Source organism: Paroedura picta, chromosome 7 (genome assembly GCF_049243985.1).
Source record: "Paroedura picta isolate Pp20150507F chromosome 7, Ppicta_v3.0, whole genome shotgun sequence".
Lineage (NCBI taxonomy): Eukaryota > Metazoa > Chordata > Lepidosauria > Squamata > Gekkonidae > Paroedura > Paroedura picta.
In genome coordinates this window covers 22,530,152-22,550,245 of record NC_135375.1, presented here as the reverse complement: position 1 = coordinate 22,550,245, position 20,094 = coordinate 22,530,152, and the positions used below count along the sequence as shown (strand labels likewise).

General features: G+C 44.8%; 1 protein-coding gene across 1 annotated transcript in view; it reads left to right on the top strand.

The window, feature by feature from the left end:
- The window catches only part of OXCT1 (3-oxoacid CoA-transferase 1), a 71,454-nt gene extending 66,624 nt beyond the window's left edge, over positions 1–4,830 (top strand). Inside the window, exon 17 of the mRNA XM_077347049.1 lies at positions 1,888–4,830. Coding sequence (XP_077203164.1) covers positions 1,888–1,929 — 42 coding nt within the window. The 3' untranslated portion in view covers positions 1,930–4,830. The remainder of the gene's footprint in view (positions 1–1,887) is intronic.
- The last annotated feature ends 15,264 nt before the right edge of the window (positions 4,831–20,094 follow it).

Below are 20,094 nucleotides of genomic sequence, written 5' to 3'. Positions count from 1 at the left end.
CATAGTTTGTTGGGTTAACTGTAACTTGTTTATGTCTTAGAATGTGGCTTGGTAAAGATGCAGATGACATTCCCCATTGAGCAAAGGGATGCAGGGACCGGTGATGTGCCTGTATTGAACATATAAAAGGCCAGTGAAGGGTCTTCTGGAGGAAATTTCAAGTGAATTTGGAAAAAAAGGCATTTGTTTACAAAAACGTGATTCGTAACAGTTGAGTTCCTGGCTTCCAAATGGCACAAAGAAAGGAAAAAGAACTTCAGCTTGCAAGGCTATGTAATTGGCTTCTTAAACCGTACTTGTATTCTAGGTAAAGGTAAAAGTAAAGGTATCCCCTGTGCAAGCACCGGGTCATGTCTGACCCTTGGGGTGACTCCCTCCAGCATTTTCATGGCAGACTCAATACGGGGTGGTTTGCCAGTGCCTTCCCCATAGTCCCTTCTATTAATGTTTATTTTACAGAATTTTACAAGTAACCATCCCTAGTCAGCAACTTCTTTCCCCGAGTGAATTTATTACAAGATTGCTTCCAGATTTAAAAAAAAACAAGAGTTTGAAATAGATCAGCTTCTGCATAGTGTGATAATATTGAGGCTTATTTTCTTCTAAATGTCAAATGTTGTTGGGTTGCCAAAGCCACACAAAAGAACGTGTCCACAAAACAATATTGCAAATAGTCTAGACTGCTTCAAATAAAACCAATTGATCAGCCTTGCCCTTTAGCAAGCTCAAATCTACAAACTCTTTCTTAACTTTTAGCAGCTTGTACAAATAACTGGGTAACCCGACAACGGAATGTCTATCCCATAAAATGGCTGATCTTCTTGGGGGGTTTATATAGGCCGTGGAATATAGTGTTGTTGGTCTTCACTTGGCCCTGCAGTCTTTCAGGAGACGAGGTACTGATGAAGCATTCCCACTCTTACGATTAAAAGCAGAATGAAGAGAATCTTTGCTTGAAGCAGTCAGCTGGTGGTCGGCTTGCTTCAGAAGAGAGCGAAAATAAACAAGGAAAGTTCTAGAAATATCGTTTTCCGATGTTGGAAAACCAGAGCTAGCTCTGTAGATGTAGCAACTTGGGAATTTTGCCACAGGTAGCAGATATATGTTGGGGGGGGGGGGGTAGCAGCCACCATAGCCAGCTTTCCCCCGGACCAACTGCCACCCCTGCCCCAGCTGTCAACCTCCTCATTCCCCGAGGCCTTTACAAAAGCATCCACTCCTGAGCTCTTGCCTGTTGCCAGGGCAACCAAGATGGTGGCTGAATGTTAGTATTCATTGTGTCTTGAGTTTGATCCTTCCCCTGTCTTTTCTCCAATGAGTTCAGGGCGGGATATGTGGTTTGTGAGGCGATTAGTCTGAAAGAACGGCAGACCCAATTGATCAGGAACTGTTGACCCCAAATTCGAATGATTACCAGTTGTCCCATGCAGCCAGCAAGTCCATAGGCAAGAGAGATTAATTGAAATTGTGCTATCTGTGATGAGGCATCTTGCCAACAGGAGGCAGGGAGCAATATAGTTAAATACACCGAAGGAAATTGGCATTCGTGGTGTCTGTTTTAGGGTGTTACAACCAAGGGTTTTCAGCTGACATTAGCTAGAGAAACTGGGGAGAGCATCTATAATGGGTATTAACTGTTTCCTTAAGTCAGGGCAAAGCCTATTGAAGCTGCTTGACTTCTAATTTGTGGTGTCAAACTGGATTAATTTAGATAACTAGAGAAAATAATGGTGTCAACAGGTTAACATTCCACCCTCCCCCCCCTCCCCCAGATACGTTGACAGCATTATTTAAAACAGCATTTCTGCTAGCTGCCCTGATACTGTGATTTTCATTAATTCTTTTTTACTACAGTATGTGTCATCCCCTTTCTCTTCTCCCTTCTAGGTATCGCCAAATCTCCAACCAATGAAGCAGATTTCAACTTGAGGGATAGACGACAGGGCTTAACTTCCATGCTTCCAGCGAAGGGGAATCAAATGTCTGTTTTTGCATTGGTTCAATTAAAAATAAAAAGAGGTCTTTGTAAGTAGTTTTCGGTAGTTAGCAACAGGCTGACTGTGTCACTATAACTATGTAAATGTTTGTTTGCACATGACATTACAGTACAGATTCCAGAAAATGAAACCCATTTGGTAACTAGTTCATTTATAATCATCATCACCCCGCAAATAAGTGTTAGAAGGAGACGAGGCTTGTAGGTATGACCTTAACACCAAAAGGTCACTTTTCCACGCACAAATCATTCAGAACTTGCAAGTGCCTGTACATCAGCTGCAGTTGCGCACACAAAAAGGGGGACGAGCCATAGAGCGATGTGGTGGTGATCCAAAATGCATGTATAATTCGGGATTTGTCTGAACAGGACTGTTATTCATAGGAGGTTATGGATGAAAAGCTATATACATCCCAGGTTGTGTGTATTCTATGATCACGAGACACAAGAGCAGAACTTGATGATTTCAAAAACAAAAGGTCTAGGTGAAATCAGAAACCAGGAAGATGAATTTTGATTTTTGAGAGGAAGGGGGTCTTTGGTATATTGCATAGCTCCTAGAATACCTCCCTTTCTCCGGAAATGAATAATGAAAACAGAACAACATCTAAAAAGTAGTGGTGCAACTATAGATCAGAGAATCCAGCTTTCCTTATGCAGAATTGGGTTACCTTGGTGTAGGATTTTGATTTGTGCAGAATATACACAGCTATGGCTGTGTTATAGAGCATACAATGAATTTAATTAGATTTTAGTTCTATTGGAGTGGAAGCTGCTGTAATGGTCTTGTGATTTTCTTTTTACTGACCTTTCAATAACTACATCCAGACATTTAAAGTCGGGATGCTGCCTTCCCATTTGAGCAGTGGATCATTTATACAAATGTCCAGAGAAGTCAATAGAGTTTTTGCTGTTCCAGTCGCTGTGTCATGTACAAGCTGTGAAGCTTGAAGATGTACCATCCAGAACTGGGTTCCTTCTTCTCTACTTGAAAGTCAGTACAGACCATTTCCTGGGCTTCAGAAATCCCCTCCAAGAGATTCCCAGAACTTTTACAGTGGCCTTCCCCCAGTCCAGAGATTCTTTAAATAAGCAGTTGAAATCAAAATGCGGAGCACTTAAGTACGAAAGGTTTAGAACAAATGGAGCATGCACAGGATAACTTTGGTGCAGTGCAATCATTTCTTTACGGAACCAACTAGATTGGTGGGTATGACTATAGGAGATGCTTAAATTCCTTGATGAGACACACATTTGATTGGTCACTAAGGAGTCATAGAGCATCTACAACCCTGTCAGGTAGGTTAGGCTAAAACTAATCTCAGCATCTTGGACATCAGTGGGACTCTTTGAGCTGCTCTGTCCCTGAGGCCCATTCTTTAGTTGCAGGCAGTCATCAAGTTTGTTTGTTTGTTTGGGGGGGGGATCTATCTATCCCACACCCTGGTTTCACCTTCTGCCAAAATATGGCTCTGTGGTACTGATGGGAAGCAAGAAAATGTAAGGGAAGAAACCCTTTGTCCATTCACTTCTGCTCTTCATTTGTATGATCCAGTATGTTATTTCAGGCATACTGAAACACTTCAGTAGAATCTGTTCCTTTCCCCCCATCTCTGGCTACCTGAGACTATCCGAATCAGGGCAGAAGCAGGGACTTGCAATGTTACACGACTGGATTTCCAGTGTATTAAATCAGGGAAGATGCTCAGTCCATATTGCTGCCCAGGTACTTTGTACATAAAGAGTCGTGGCATTCTTTCGCTAATGTTGGCTTGGGGACAAGCATGTTCTGTGCTAAGACAGAGTCTGATCTACTGACTTCTCTGATGCACTTAGAGAAACATCTCTTACCCATTTTCCCCACAAAAGCGTTGAAAGAGTCTGGTTTCTTCCTGCAACATTCAAATTCAATAGGAGTGGTGTTTAAAGGGCTGTGGGAAGTTATGAAATACCAGTTCTCTCCTCCCTCCCTCTCTCTCTCTCTCTCTCTCTCTCCCTCTCTCCCTCTCTCCCTCTCTCCCTCTCTCCCTCTCTCCCTCTCTCTCTCTCTCTCTCTCCCTCTCTCTCTCTCCCTCTCTCTCCCTCTCTCTCCCTCTCTCTCTCTCTCTCTCCCTCTCTCTCCCTCTCTCTCTCTCTCTCTCTCTCTCTCCCTCTCTCTCCCTCTCTCTCTCTCCCTCCCTCTCTCTCTCTCTCTCTCTCTCTCTCTCTCTCTCTCTCTCTCTCTCATGGTCTGTGAAGGACTGGATGCCTGCAAGAAGGTCTAGAGCAGGGGTAGTCAAACTGCGGCCCTCCAGATGTCCATGGGCTACAATTCCCATGAGCCCCTGCCAGCATTCGCTGGGCCGCAGTTTGACTACCCCTGCTCTAGAGGGTTATTAATGATGTTGTTGCTTTCAGTAGTGAAGCATTTCTCAGCAGGAAGCGGCAGGAAGCACTTAGTAAGTGTCAGGTTACCCGCAATATAAAAAATATAAAACGGAAGTAATGAAAACAGTAAAGCTTAACCAATCCTCTTGGATTTCAAATGTCTTTGGATTTCTTCCTCCCCACATTATTTTCCTTCCTGTTTTTTTGTGTACATTATACTTGGTTCTGTCCTTTTGTAAGACAAAAGTGAACCTTTGGCCTATCTTAACAAATGTACTGTCAACGGTGCACCCATGTCTTTTTATATGTACTTGGAAGCAGTCAATAAAACAAATCGCACAGAAACTGAAGCATTAGAATTGTTTAAGAAAGTCTCGCTGCAGGCAGACGTAACTGAAAAGGGCATGTCCTAGTGATTTATCGCAACCTCTGAACATCTGTTTCCTCAAATAAATATTTCAAACAGGTGTTGATCCCTGTGTGTGTGTTTGGGGGGGGGGAGGCAGGCGGGGAGGCAATGGTTGGATCCAAAAGATATTCTGCTGGTAGAAGTGGTTGTTTCCCCCCCCCTCACCCAGCAACTTCCTGTGCGTAGCCACCCAGCATAGCCAAAGACACTGACAAAAAGCTATACAAGTCTGGGGCCGCAGCAAGGTATAGGGATTTGGCAGGATCACCCCCTTCTTCTTCTATCAATTAGAGCAGGGGTAGTCAACCTGTGGTCCTCCAGATGTTCATGGACTCCAATTCCCATGAGCCCCTGCCAGCAAATGCTGGCAGGGGCTCATGGGAATTGGAGTCTATGAACATCTGGAGGACCACAGGTTGACTACCCCTGCATTAGAGTGTCTGTAGGATCCAACTTCCAAAATCTGTGACTATTGCATTACAGTTGAAGACACAGCAGAGTTAACCAGCTGCAGAAGACCCAAACCAGTCCTAGAGCCAATGGTGGTCACCTCTCAAATGCAAATTTACTGAGAAGGATGTCAAGGACGACCCCCGTCCTGTAGTGTGTTATGTTGTTATGTTGGTGCCCTTGTTATGGCCAGAAAAGGAGGGGGGGAATCTTGCTCCAAGCCCCACTCTGTGTACAAACTGAAAAGGTATAAGAGAAACTCGTAACACAGCAAACCTTGTAGGAGTTTAGTGCTTCTTGACACACAGAAGTTAATGATTCAATTCAATGGCTCCCTGGTAGTGAATGTGTTTCATGCAGAGTTACCAACCCTACAAAGTGATTCTGGCTCCAAACTGGCATATAATAGGGTATCCTGGGGGGAAAATGTGCTTCTGTAAATACACAGAGGACAGATGTAAAGGCGGTCATTCTCATCAGCAGGGAAGGCCTCTGAATTGCCTCTAAGTAAATAACAAAGGTTGCTACAAACACATATTGGACTAGTTGCAACAAGTGCCACTGCATTTTGGCGTCATGGTTGGGGGGCTTGTGTCCAGCCTTTTCGGCAGGATAGATGGCAGCAGAATTAATACAATTGGCTGGTTAAGCCCAGATGAGATCTGTGACAGTGAACATCTGTAAAAGGTTCATGTGTTTTTAATAATTAGTAACTGTCACCACCATGTTTGAAAAAGGTGATTTGTGACGAGTGATCAAGCTGAGTGATATGTAAAAAAAATAATATAGCATTTGATCTGAAAATATATTAGCTGAAATATTTCTCAGCCACCTGTTTTGAAGCTCCAGGAAGCTTCCAATTCAAACGACAGTGCAAAAAATCTGTAAAACAGATTCAACTCTTAATTAAAAGCCAAGCACCTAAACAAAGTTAAAGTAGGAGCCAGGTGAGTCTCAAGGTAGGAGGATGCTTGAAGGGTGAGATGCCAGGATGGAAAATTCCCTCTCTCTATGGTCCCCTGCCTCACCTCTGAAAGCCAGGGTCACAGAGAAAAGGGCTAGAGAGGACATTCTTAATCAGCAGGCTGGAATGATTCCTTTGCTTATTCCAAGGGAGTCTTTGGGCAGGATTGTTGACTTCCAAAAGACTATGACTACTACTAATTTGACGACAACAATTACTACTACTACTACTACTACTACTACTAGTTTATTTTTATAGTCTACCCTTCCCAGTTGGCTTAGACCATGGCTAGTAGCCACATCCTCCATGAATCTCCCTAATCCCTATTAAACCAGACTATGCCTGTGGCCATCACTACATCCTCTGGCAGCAAATTCCAATTTTAATCTGCTTTTCAGGTTGATTTGAGGTGTTGATTCTTACCATGAAAGCCTGTCATGATTTGGAATTTCCTTATATAAAGTACCACCTCTCTTATGAAGTCTTATGCCAGTTATGCTCCTCTATTCATCTTCTTTTGTTCTTCCTTGGTCCATTCGAGGGCCCTGAGCAAGAAGAACAGATCCCTGGACAAATTCAAGAGTTCCTTTCCTTGCCCTTTTTAGGAGGCCTTGAAATCAGTTCTATTCCAGGCAGCTTTCACTTGAATTCAAATGAGATGTGTGAGAGGGGAGCGTTGGATAATTTTATTGTTCATTTTAGATGACTGGTTTTTATTGTTGCTGTTTTTTATTGGTTTTGTTACAGTCAGGGCCTGTTGGCACATTGGATTCCTGGAGATGCCCCAGATACACAAATGTTAAGGCATTTGTGTAGGAAAATTCAGAATGGCAATATTACATACCAGCCACTTCAGTCTCCAGTGGTTCCCTGGAGTTATTTCCCCCATAATTCTTCATACAAGTGGTTCCCTGGGGGTCTTTCCCTCACAAGTTCTTCATACAAGCAATGATGGTCACAAAATCTCCTCAAGTAGCTTCTCTTGCTTCTTTGTACTCTCTTGCTGAGGTAATTCCTGATGAAACATGTTCAAGCTTTCTAAGTCAGAGGGAGCCATTTGGACTGAAATAAAAATTAAAGGGCTATTATGAGAAATCGCTCTGTCAAGTAATAATGTTGAGAGTATTTGTTTCCCTCCAGGTTTATCACTGTGTCAACATTTAATCAATGGTTTGTCTGAATGAAGGAAAATGAGGCTTTTTCATCATCTGTTTTGAGACCATTTTATAAAATGGTTCCATTTTTCTCTACATTTCAGAGCACACTGACTTCCACTTGACATTTGCTTTTTTTGCTGACAGATTTTTTTCAATGTTGAGGAAATCTGATAGTCCAACACTTACTTCTAAACCCTGAAGAGGCAGTGGGCACCTTGGGAAACTTTGAGAAATGAAAGTGAGCCTTGCCACAAAATGTCTGCCATTGGGGCCTATTACAGAATGATGAAAAAATTTCAGGCCAACCCTTCTAAGATGGAGGCCACTGTTTCTGAGTGTCCCCCCCTCCCATGTGGGCTATGGTAATGTACCTCCTCTTCCAATGGGAGGAAGGAAAGCTAACACCTTTGCTTTGGTCATATTTCCTGGTAAACGTTGAACAAATTTTAAAAAATGAACTCCAACTGGGCATCACTAGAGGGAGGCAGCTCCAAAGTCTGGGGGCCACCACAGAGAAGGCTCTGCTGCGTGTCACAGCCCCTTGCACCTCTGAGTGCATGTTCAGGGACAAAGAACACAACAGCCCTGTGAAGTAGGCTAGACTAAGAGTGTATGGCTTGCCCAAGAGCACTCAGAGAGCTTCAAAAGACAGGATTCAAACCTAGGTCACACAGGTACTAGTCTAACACTATCCTACTGACTCTTGCACTGTACAAGTATTCCTTTTCTCCAGCTGTGTAATATTACAGGGTAAGGATAAGGATTTGGCAAGCAGCTGACATCTGAGCCATCCAGTCATGCTGGCTTGTGATCTCTAAGGCAGGGGTAGTCAACTTGTGGTCCTCCAGATGTTCATGGACTACAATTCCCATGAGCAAACGCTGGCAGGGGCTCATGGGAATTGTAGTCCATGAACATCTGGAGGACCACAGGTTGACTACCCCTGCTCTAAGGCCTGCAGAACTGCTAAAGCAATGCTTTGGACCTCGTCCTTAATACTTCTCCTGTCTTCAGTGGCTACTTTCTGATTTAAGGCATCTCAATCCACAGGTAATTGGTTCTTTAATAATATCTTTCCAAGCAATTTTACAAAAGGCCTTTAAGTACGCGCAAATTGTCAACCTGTTCTCTTTTACCCATTACTGTGCCAGCCAGGATTTTAAATAGATTAATCACAATGGCATTGTTCTTTCCCGAAGTGATTGTTACGCTGCAATACTGAATTCATTGGCATTCATTTGAGGAACCCAGGCCACTGAATCCATTATCCTAAACGATAACATTACAGGTCTTTACCCAGTGTTTGAATTAAACACCCTTGCAAGCTCATGAAGCTGTTCTGTCATTAAGTTGACACCACTGTTCTCATGAAAGAACTGCACATTTATGGCTTCGGTCAGGCATGATGTGCAACTGTGCTTGATTTTAGCAATGGTTGGTTGGTGAACGCTGGATTTGGTTTGCAGATAAGTGTCCCAATCCAAGGTTTCAGGGCCTGGATTGACCCTATAGAATTATAAGTGTAATGGTCACATTCAGTTCATTACACAGAGCCTAATTAGTTGAATGTTTTCTTACGAGGTCTGAAGTGCATCTATGTGTGACATGGGGCTGCTGAAAGCGGCACCATAAGTACCAACATTTCTGGAGCCGCTAAGATTCCAGTGAAAGAGGGTTATCTCCGGCCTCCAGGTCCCATTGCTAGCTGCCCCTGGAAGCAACAGCAGGAAAAAATTAACAAGAAAAATAAGGCCTTGCCTAGTTAATGGATATTCTTACCATAGAGTCCCTAGAGCTATTTTTTGTCACTTCCAGGTAACTCTAGGAATCGCCACAAATTCTATGGTAAGAACTTCCTGTAAGTAGACAAAGCCTTAGATATTTTTTAAATTTCTCTTCCAAGACACTGCATCTCCCACAAACCTCCTATCAGTTGTTTTGCACTGCTGGGCAACTTTAATAATTCCCCATTATTAGGGTTGGTTCAAGGAAACTTTCCCCCCTCTTCAGTCTTTTTGAACTCCCCTCCTCCTTATAATCTCCGATCCCACCTAGGAGAAGCGTTTAGTGGTCAAAAGAGACCCCCTGTTACCTTTTTTCACCAGTAGAAATGCTGATTAGATTCATCCCCTTGTGCTTTGGATCTATTTCTGGGGTGTTATAGGCTTCCCCTCCTACCAGTAGCAGCTGACTATGAAACAAGAGTAGGGAGAAATACCTGCATATAACATTGTGACACAATAAGTGCGATAATCCATATTATGGCATGGCAGAGCTTTACAATGACATAATAGTTAATTCAGTAGTCCAAGAAAAGCTTTGGTTGTTATGCTGGTGTTCTCTATTTCAGGGGTAGTCAACCTGTGGTCCTCCAGATGTTCATGGACTACAATTCCCATAAGCCCTGCCAGAAAATGCTGGCAGGGGCTCATGGGAATTGTAGTCCATGAACATCTGGAGGACCACAGGTTGACTACCCCTGCTCCATTTGATGTACAAAGCTTTCTCCTGCCTTTTTGTAGTAACTCTCCCCCACCTTTTCTGAAAAGTCCCATATACTTTGTAATTTGATGGAAGAGAGACCGTCATCTTGCCATGAGGCTGAGGAATGGAATGCAAATGCCACAGATACTGGAGAGGTAATCTGGTACAGTGGTTAGAGTGTTGGACTGGGATATGGGAGACCCAGGTTCAAATCCTCGCTCTGCCGTGAAGGTCACAGGGAAAACTGCTCTTGCTTAGCCCTTAACGTACCTCACAGGGTAAAGATAAAAAGGAGATGGGGAGAGCAATGTCCCTCTAAGGAGGAATAACAGGATAAACAATATAATCAATAAGCCATTGGTTGTACGAGTTACTGCATTTTCATTTGGGCAATATTAAGGACTATGTGAATAGACTTCTTGACGAGCCCTGCTGGTGTGTTGATCACAACACCCAGGTTTTGCAAAGTTGTCATTTTGGACAACATTTGGAGGTGCTTTGTGACACTGATGTTTGGAATGTTACATTCCTCAGAACCTTTATATCCTATCCGTTCCCTTTGTGGGAAATAGGCTGTGGCTGGAGGGTCATTTAACACAGGAGTAGTCGACCTCTGGTCCTCCAGATGTCCATGGACTACAATTCCCATGAGCCCCTGCCAGCATTTGCTGGGGCTCATGGGAATTGTAGTCCATGGACATCTGGAGGGCCACAGGTTGACCACCCCTGATTTAACATGTGGAAGGTCTGAGGCTCAGTCCTTGATGTCTCCACTTAAAAGGATCAGGTAGCTGGTGATGTGAAGGACCTCTGCCCGAGACCCTGGAGAACTGCTGCTAGCCTGCCTATAGAATAGTGACCTAGGTGGACCAGTGGTCTGATTCAGAAAAGGCAGCTCCACATATCCACAAAAGACCATAAGATCTGACTGGTCAAGCTAATAGCAAACCTGCCAAAATGCTACAGTCATCTTCTAAGGCTCTGCTTTGGATGCCCCGCCTTCTGAGATACCATGGGTATTAACTTGAGTTGCCAGCTCTGGGTTGGGAAATGCCTGGAGATATTGGGAGTGAAACCTGAGGACGGCAGGGCTTGGGGAGAGGGGAGTCTTCAGCACAGCCATTTTCTCCAACTGAACAGATTCTGTTGCCTGCAGATCAATCACAATAGCAAGAGACCTCCAGCCACCACCTGTTGGTTGACAACCCTAGCAGTGATCCAGGATAGGGCCTTCTTGGTTGTGACCTCAAAACTCTGGAACCCTCTTCCCAGACACACTAATCTGTTGCCATCTTTCCCTCCGTGATTCCTTCGTCCTGCCTCATTTTTAAATGGCTGTTTCAATGGATGTGTATGTATATTTTAGTTTGGGCTATAATTGTTTCTTCGTTCGGTTTCCCTGGTTTTTATTATGTGCTCTTGTTACACGCATTTTTAAAAATTTGCTAGCTACCTTGGTGGAACTGATGAGGGCAGAATGGTGGGGAATCAACTTTACAGTCTTCCAAAATGAATTCTTTGTATGTTGTAATAGAAACTTACCATATGCTGCCATCCGTGGCTGAGAATATTAGTTTGCAGAAGGATCGGATGTCATTCATGTCTGAAAGAAAGGAAGAGAGAATGCCGTTCAGAGACTGTCGAAGTAAACCTGTACACTGTGAAGTTTTCAAACCAAATCTGTCAGCATCTCGATGCAAATCTTCCATTCAGGTTTTAATTGCTAATCTGTTCTTTAAAAGGCAGGTTCGTGCTTTGCCCGTCGTGAAATCTGATCCTAAATAATATGAATCACTGGCTTTGCACATGGAAGGAACTGGCTGTAATCCTTTAGAGCTGCATGAATATAAATAGGTAGCTACCCAAAGGAAATGCAAATTTCTGTCATTTCTCCTCCTCTTGTTTACTGGGCTCAGATGGCTGTGAAACACGGGCAAGTTTATTCACCTTCCAGTCTTATACTCCCATCCATCACCACCTCCCTCCATGAAATTTAATCTGCAAGCAAAAGATATACCCAGTTGGGGAGAAAAATAAGATCCAGGCTAGCCATCTCCCAAGCATTGCCCAGGATGCAACAGCTCGACAGAACAGTAATCAGTCACTTGCATACACCTCTCTAGGAGTGTGCAGCCAGTGCTCCATCAAGTGAAGGTGTTCATTACCAGGCAAGAGCATCAATGTGCAGGGCCACTGCCCAGCCACATTACCGACTCGCTTTTTCTGCTTCTCCATGAACTGAGTCCCTCCTGTTAAGCATTAAGAAAACCTGAAGAATCTGAGCAAGTTATTCAGGGAGCAGACGGAGGTGATATTGATAGAGTAGTGAAACCAACTGGGGAGCATTCCCACCTGGTCCTTCTAGACCTGTCCAGTCGAGCTCTGTGGCAGTGGAGGCCAAACGGAGATAGTGTTGATTGGGTGCATCTAGTCACAGTTCACAAACTCTCGTTCCATCCAGTCACCTGAAGAGGGGGGTCATAAGATTCAGTGAAGTCTCTTTATCCCAGAAGGTCAAGGGACGACTGGATACCTTTGCTCAACATCTCTTGACTTCAACAAATCCTGCAACAGGTCCTAATATCGTGGCTGTTTTCAGGGGCAGACTGGCCATTTAACTTCTATGGAAATGTCCCGGGGGGGGGGTACGGGGGGGCCAGGCATAAGCAGAGCCGAGCACCAACAACTCAGCCAGCTCCTTTGGGGCTGCTTAGCTCCAATCAGCCCTGACTGCTCCTTAGAAGGCCAGATCCTGAAGATGAAACTCAAATACTTTGGCCACCTCATGAGAAGGAAGGACTCCCTGGAGAAGAGCCTAGTGCTGGGAGCAATTGAAGGCAAAAGAAGAAGGGGACGACAGAGAATGAGGTGGCTGGATGGAGTCACTGAAGCAGTCGGTGCAAACTTAAATGGACTCCGGGGAATGGTAGAGGACAGGAAGGCCTGGAGGATCATTGTCCATGGGGTCGCGATGGGTCGGACACGACTTCGCACCTAACAACAATAACAAAGCTCCAATCATTAGAGCCAGTGATTGGTGTTGGCTCACCGTTGTCTCCTGGATGGCTGTCACTTTGAAAGAGGGGCAACAGAGCAGCTAACCATGATTGCTTGGGGTTGCCAGTTCCAGCTTAGGAAATTCCTGAAGATCTGGGGGTGGAACCTAGGGAGGGTGAGGTGGTGAAAGGGGAGGGGCCTCACCAGGGTGTCATGCTAAATCTGTAATCTGGAAATCAGCTGTATTTCAAAGAGATCTCCCGCCTCCACCCGGGGTTAGCATTGCTGGAATGAGTCACCCTTTTAGCCCCGGCTTGTAGTGCCACAAGAGCCACTCAGTTTGGCTTGTCCCACAGCTATTTGGACTTCCAAGTCTGCTCCTGGATGCCCTTGAAGCATCATGTTAGGACCTTCAGATCCCCCCCCCCCAAAAAAAAACCCCACACTTTCTTCCAGTGCAAGGAATCTACTGCCAGGGCAAGAAGCTTTCCTGGTGCGGCTGGATTTGGCTTTCTACCTTGCCTCTTTTTTGTTCCTCGCTTCTAGTGGAATTGCTGGAAGGGGCCCTTTCGGCAGCTCTGAACTCACCAACTGGGGTGGGTGCACGGTAAGCTAAATCCGAGAGAGAAGAGCAACGGATGTATCCTCTCCATCGGACTTCAGTCTTCCAAGGGCCTTTCTGCTCAACCTGGGCCCATTAGCCATATGGCCGCATTTGCATCAACCCCAGCATTTTGCGCATTGAAAAGCACAGACATTTGTCTTGATGTATCGTTTCTCGAGAAGGCCTTGCCATTTACATGCCACCCAGAGAGACTTCAGCGTGTGTAGAAATGTCTCTTCCCTCGGCATTCTCTGCCCTAATTAAACCTCCCCTTGCCTCCCCCCCCCCCGCCGATGTGCAGATGTAACATCTAAATGCCATCTGAATCTTTGATCCTATTTAAACTCCAGTGCTTAAACTGGCAAAGACTGCTCTGCCAGAACATGTCAGTATTCCTTGGGCTCTGTTGCCTGTTTCGAACAATAAACAGTGGCAGATGTTTCTAAAAATGGTACGGAGCTGAATGGTATCAATTAAAATATTTACAAGAGAATAGGAAAGGATGTTATCCTTTAATGGCAGGGTTGCCACCCGTTAGCATTCACGACTTGGTGCAGCAAAATAAGAAGGACAACATGGGGGCTCTTACAGCTGCAATACAAGAAAATAATGGATGTTTAGGCCCAGTCGTTACAAAGTGTTATTTCCATGTCTGGACTATACCACTATTGTAGTAGCCCGCAGGCTGGTTTTAGAACAGGTTGGCTTAAAAAGAAACGGGCGGGCCACAACATCTGGTTTTATGTGGTCAGACCACATCTGGAGTACAGACCACATCTGAAGCCGCCCTTCAAAAAGGATGTGGATAAAATTGAGAGGAGATTAATGAGGATGATCCAAGGCCTGGGGGCCAAGCCCTGTGAGTAAAGGCTGAGGGACTTGGGAATGTTCTGCCTGGAGAAGAGGAAGTTAAGAGAGGACATGATTACTGTCTTTAAGTATTTAGAAGGCTTTTATGGAGGAGGGCAGGGAACAGTTCCTATTGGCAGCAGAGGATAGGACCTGCAGGAATAGGTTTAAGCCAGGCTTCCTCAATCAGGGTTTCATGAAACCCTGGGATTTCTTGGTGACCCTGGAAGGGTTTTCTGAATGGGTGGGAATTAATTATTTTTAACATATTTTTAAGATTTGTTAAATGTTTATCAGGTGTTATGACCATATATAATCATCTCCGCCTGTTCCCTCTCCCAAAATGGCCAACAATGGGCCTGGAGGGGTGGGAAGGGGAGGAGCCCTGGGTGTGTGTACATAGCTCTGCTTCCCAACCATATTCTGCACAATTGTGCCACTTTGGGGGTTTTTCAAAGCCTGAAGAAAGTTTCCGGGGCTTCTCAATGATGAACAAGTTGAGAAAGGCTGGTTCAAGCTATGTGTAGAATGCAGCTAGCTAGATATCAGGGGGAAATTTCACAGTCAGAGTAGTTCAGCAGTGGAGTAGGCTGCCTCACTGGCACTCTTCAAGCAGGGGATAGGCAGTCACTTCTCATGGATCCTTCTATACTTGAAGGGCTGTCTTATAGAAGGTGGAGCAGAGTTGTTTTCTGTTGCCCCAGAGGATAGGACCAGAACTAATGGGATGAAATTAAAAGAATTTTCGGCTAAACATCTGAAAGAAGTTCCTGACAGAGTGATTCCTCAGTGGAACAGGCTTCCTTGGGAGGTGGTGGGTTCCCCTTCTTTAGAAGTTTTTCAACAGAGGCTAGATATTTATCTGACTAATAGGCATGCCTGAGTGGTAAGTACTGATCTTGTAATGACTTGGCTCATAGAATTCTTGTTTCTCACTCCTCACCATGTGAGTAATCATCTGCTTCCTTCAGTCTTCTACCATAAGGTATGGTGAGCCAGGCACTCCTTCTGTTACTTAGTTCTTGCCTCTGTTTACATCTCCTTTATTTGAGAGGTTCACTGATCTCCTGTCTTTCTGACCTTTCCAGGGACTCTTTGCTAGTTCCTGGCCATTCCTCATTGTTTTGTCCTATTTCTTCAGCCCATTGGTCTTTCCTTGGCTCTTCTTCATGGCCTGATGTCTCATTCTCAGACCCTTCAGGCAATCTCATGACAACATGGGATTCCTAGATCCAGCCCAGCACTTTAAGCATTACCCCGTATTGTCTCCTTCAAACCTGCTTTCTAAACTCTAGTTAATAATCCTGATTTGGAACCCTTACTTAAAGGGTGGTGAACAAACCATAGTTTATGGTTGAGTTGTAACAGCAAACTGTCATTTGCCATGGAAGTGTTCATATGTACATCCATGTGTGAGGGGAGAAGAATACAAGTAAACAGCCCTCAGCTTTCCACAGGCTTGTTCCTGTAACAAGCCATGGTCTCAGGGTGGGGCTGTGGTTTGAGGTCAGAGCATCTGCTTTGCATACCAAAGGTCCCCAGTTCAATCCCTGGCATCTTCATTTTAGAAAGGGTCAGGTAGTAGGAGGTGCTGCCCTTTCCTTGGCTAGCCCAGCCCAGCCCGATATTACCAGATCTTGGAAGCTAGACAGGCCAGCCCTCATCAGAACATGGAAGATCACTAAGAAAGTTCAGGATTGTTCTGATTTGGTATAAGGTCACTTCCTAAGTTCATGGTTCTTGTCTTTAAACCATGCCAGATTTCGTTTCTCAGGAAACTGATCAACAATTCATGTTGTGGAGATTCCTACAAGGGAAAACAAAACATCCTGATGAATTGCAACAAAATATAGAGATAGACTGCAGAAGTACCAATTTATTTGAAAACTTAAAAGTGGGAGAACAAGAACAGACTTACCCATTTTTTGCTTTAAAAAACAAGACGACTGAAAATAGAGCCAAGTGCATCTGACATTATGTGTCAGTGCAAAATAAATTTAGTAATAACCTGTCAAATGATCTTCCCACCACACAGCAAGAGCTCTGACTCCATCATGATCGCTAATGCACTCAACACCTGGGGTTTTGATTGTCAGGAAGTTGAAACGATCTTTCAGGAGAGGCACTGGCAAGAAGAGGAAATTTGTAAAGATCTATTTAAGTGAAGGAATTACCAAAGCTCTTTCTGGATTTTCAAAAAGAAAGCAAAGAACTCAGATGAATTGCTTTGCTATCTGGGTGGTTAGATGATGAAGCTCCTGGAGCTTGACATGAACGGTGTTCTTTTGCTCACAGCAGAAAACAAAGCGTGGTTGCCTCCTACACCAGCTTGGTGTAGTGGTTGGGAGTGTGGACTTCTAATCTGGCGAACCGGGTTCAATTCTGCACTCCCCCACAGGCAACCAGCTGGGTGACCTTGGGCTCACCAGAGCACTGATGAAGCTGTTCTGACTGAGCAGTGATATCGGGGCACTCTCAGCCTCACCCACCCCACAGGGTGTCTGTTGTGGGGAGAAGAATGGGAAGGCGACTATAAGCTGCTTTGAGCCTCCTTTGGGTAGAGAAAAGCGGCATATAAGAACCAACTCTTCTTCTTCTTCTTCTTCTTCTTCTTCTTCTTCTTCTTCTTCTTCTTCTTCTTCTTCTTCTTCTTCTTCTTCTTCTTCTTCTTCTTCTTCTTCTTCTTCTTAAGCCAGCACCCTTAACGTTACTGAGACAGTCTGAGTTCTGCAGACTGATGGACTTAAGGCAGCAATGCCTCAGATACAAAGTCCCTAACAGTGAATCAAGACTTATGGGACCTTAACTGACTTCCCCAGTTTCCATTCCACATCAGGCCCCCTCGAGTTGCAATGGCAGGTATGGGGAGAGAGCAGACGACAGTCTCTTTGGAGCAGGAAGGAAGGAATCTACCCCACTGCAGATCAGTCAATGGGCTTCTTGATCCTCCCAGGAAAGACAGAAGACTTATAATATGCATAAAACTGAAGTAGGATTAGCCCTGGAGAGCCAAAATATGCTAGTGCCTTGGCCAGACTCGTTCTATGATGCAAGACCTACTTTGCTCATAGCATTCTTCCTGAATTGTCAAACAACAGTTTCTTTCATTCTCGAGAAGCTTTGAAACCAGCAGCATGCCACCTGGTGGTAGTGGAAAAGTTTTGTCAAGTCATAGATGACTTATGGTGATCCCACATGGCTTTCAAGACAAGAGATGTTCAGAGGTGGTTTGCCATCACCTGTCTTTGTATAGCAACCCTTGTCTTTTTGGGTGGTCTCCCATCCAGCTACTGATTGGGGCCAGCCCTGCTTAGCTTCTGAGATCTGGCAAGGCTGGGCTAGCCTGAGCCACCCAGGACAGGGCACATATCTCCCATCGAAAATATTCAAATAGGTAGGAACTATCACATGGTCATAGTACTGAGCTCTGTTTGTGTGCGGTTGTCTGCAGAATGGAGGAGGGAATCTTTGGGCCTGGGATAGTTGATGGGCTTATGAGATGCTCAAGCAATGACTGACTGGTTGATTTTTTAGGACTGATTACACCTTTTAGGAAGTCAGATGAGGTTTGGGGCTAGGGATGCACCTAAATTGAAGGGGAAATTTGCTTTCTTCAGCCAGAAGGTCGGTGAGAAAATCACGCCTACTCCCAACAAACACAGTCTCTAGCAGAAAATACTCTCAACTGCTGCTAAGATAAAACAGGGAAATGTCCTGTTGCCAGTCAGTGGGGAAGCCAAGCATCAAACCACTGAAGTTAATGAACCTCCCAGGAATTACTGTTCCCTTCCAGGATCACAGGTCATAGCAGGTGACTTCTAATAAGTATCAATATACCCAACAGTCCTCCTTCACCTTTAAAGGCTGGAAAAGACTGGGATTTTTTAAATAAGGGGAGTAACCCTACAATATGTATGTATGTATGTATGTATGTATGTATGTATGTATGTATGTATGTATGTATGTATGTATGTATGTATGTATGTATGTATGTATGTATGTATTTGGATTTCTATACCGCCCATTCCTTGTGGCTCTGGGCGGTTATGAATTCATAAGAACATAAGAAGAACAACGTGTTTTGGAACATGGCAGCTCTAGTGGTGGTCTTTGATTTTTTTCCTCCAGTCTCATGGCTGCATTTTTAATAGGTTCAGTCAATCCATGTACAGGTTAAATCTTCATGGTTGGCTCAGGATAGGGATGCTAGTCCCCAGGTGGGACCTGGGGATCCTCTGGAATTAGAGTTCATTTGCAGGTGACAGAGATCAATTCCCCTGAAGAAATGGCTGCTTTGGAGGGTGGACTCCATAGCCTTATACTCCAATGTGGTTCCTTCCCACCCCAAATCGCACCCACTCCCATCTCCACCCCCAAAGTTTCCAGGCATCTCCCAACCCAGAGCTGGCAACCCTAGCTCAGAGAGTTAAATGATGCCAGGGGATCCATGCGTGTGACAGGCAAACTCCCCCACACACTGTTATAGGCCTCTGCCATTCATGAATCTAGCATGGCAGAAACAGGAAAGGAAAGGGCAGGAATGAGCAGCGACTAGCACAAAGGCTCTTTCCCATATTCGTCTTTGCTCATCTCTGTGATTCATGCTTGGCAGCTTGGGACACTTAGAGCCTACACCTCCGCTATAAAACAGTAAATCAGAAACCTTGCCCACAGCTGATCTCGCTTGTAATTGACAGCAGGACTGCTCAGTTTGCTGGAGAACCTTTTGCAAATGCCAGCTCTGGCGGGCTTAGAAGGGAGGGTGACCCCAGGACATCGATGAAGTGAATTTCCGTGCAGCAGTGTGTCGGCAGTTCATTGTGCTGTACCCTCCTGCATTATACACTGTGAGGAAGGGCTGAAGAGTCTGGGCCTTATCAGTTAAGCAAAGAGATGACTGAGGGTGGATATTATACAGAGATGTACTGAGACTTCCCTTTTTTCACAAGTGTGGGTGAAGTGGCTAGGTGTGTGGGGCAGTGTTTAAGAGCGACAACTTCTATTCTGGCGAGCCGGGTTGGATTCCCCGCTCCTCCACATGCAGCCAGCCGGTGATGTTGGGTTTGCCACGGTCCTGATAAAGCTGTGCGCAACGAGCAGTAATATCAGGGCTCTCTCAGCCGCACGTCCCTCACAGGGTGTCTGTTGTGGGGAGAGGAAAGGCGAATGTAAGCCACTTTGAGACTCCTTTGGGTAGAGAAAAGTGGCATATAAGAACCAACTCTTCTTCTTCTTCTGTAATATCAGGGCTCTCTCAGCCTCACCTACCTCACAGGGTGTCTGTTGTGGAGAGAGGAAAGGGAAGGCAATTGTAAGCCGCTTTGAGACTCCTTTGGGTAGAGAAAAGTGGCATATAAGAACCAACTCTTCTTCTTCTTCTGTAATATCAGGGCCCTCTCAGCCTCATCTACCTCACAGGGTGTCTGTTGTGGGGAGAGGAAAGGGAAGGCGATTGTAAGACGCTTTGAGACTCCTTCGTGTAGAGAAAAGTGGCATATAAGAACCAACTTCTTTTTCAGTAGTATCAGGGCTCTTTCAGCCTCACTTACCTCACAGGGTTTCTGTTGTGGGGAGAGGAAAGGGAAGGCAATTGTCAGCCACCTTGAGACTCCTTCTCGTATAGAAAAAGTGGCATATAAGAACCAACTTTTTTTTCAATAATGCCATCCCTTTGTCCTTTCTCACCACAGTCCACCGGTGTATATAACTATTCCTCCTCAAGGCCCCCAGGCCCCCATAAATTATCTTTCCCGGGCTTAGGAGGGACTATAAGAATTGTAAGTAATACCTGAACATTCGGTGATGTCTTCCATCAAC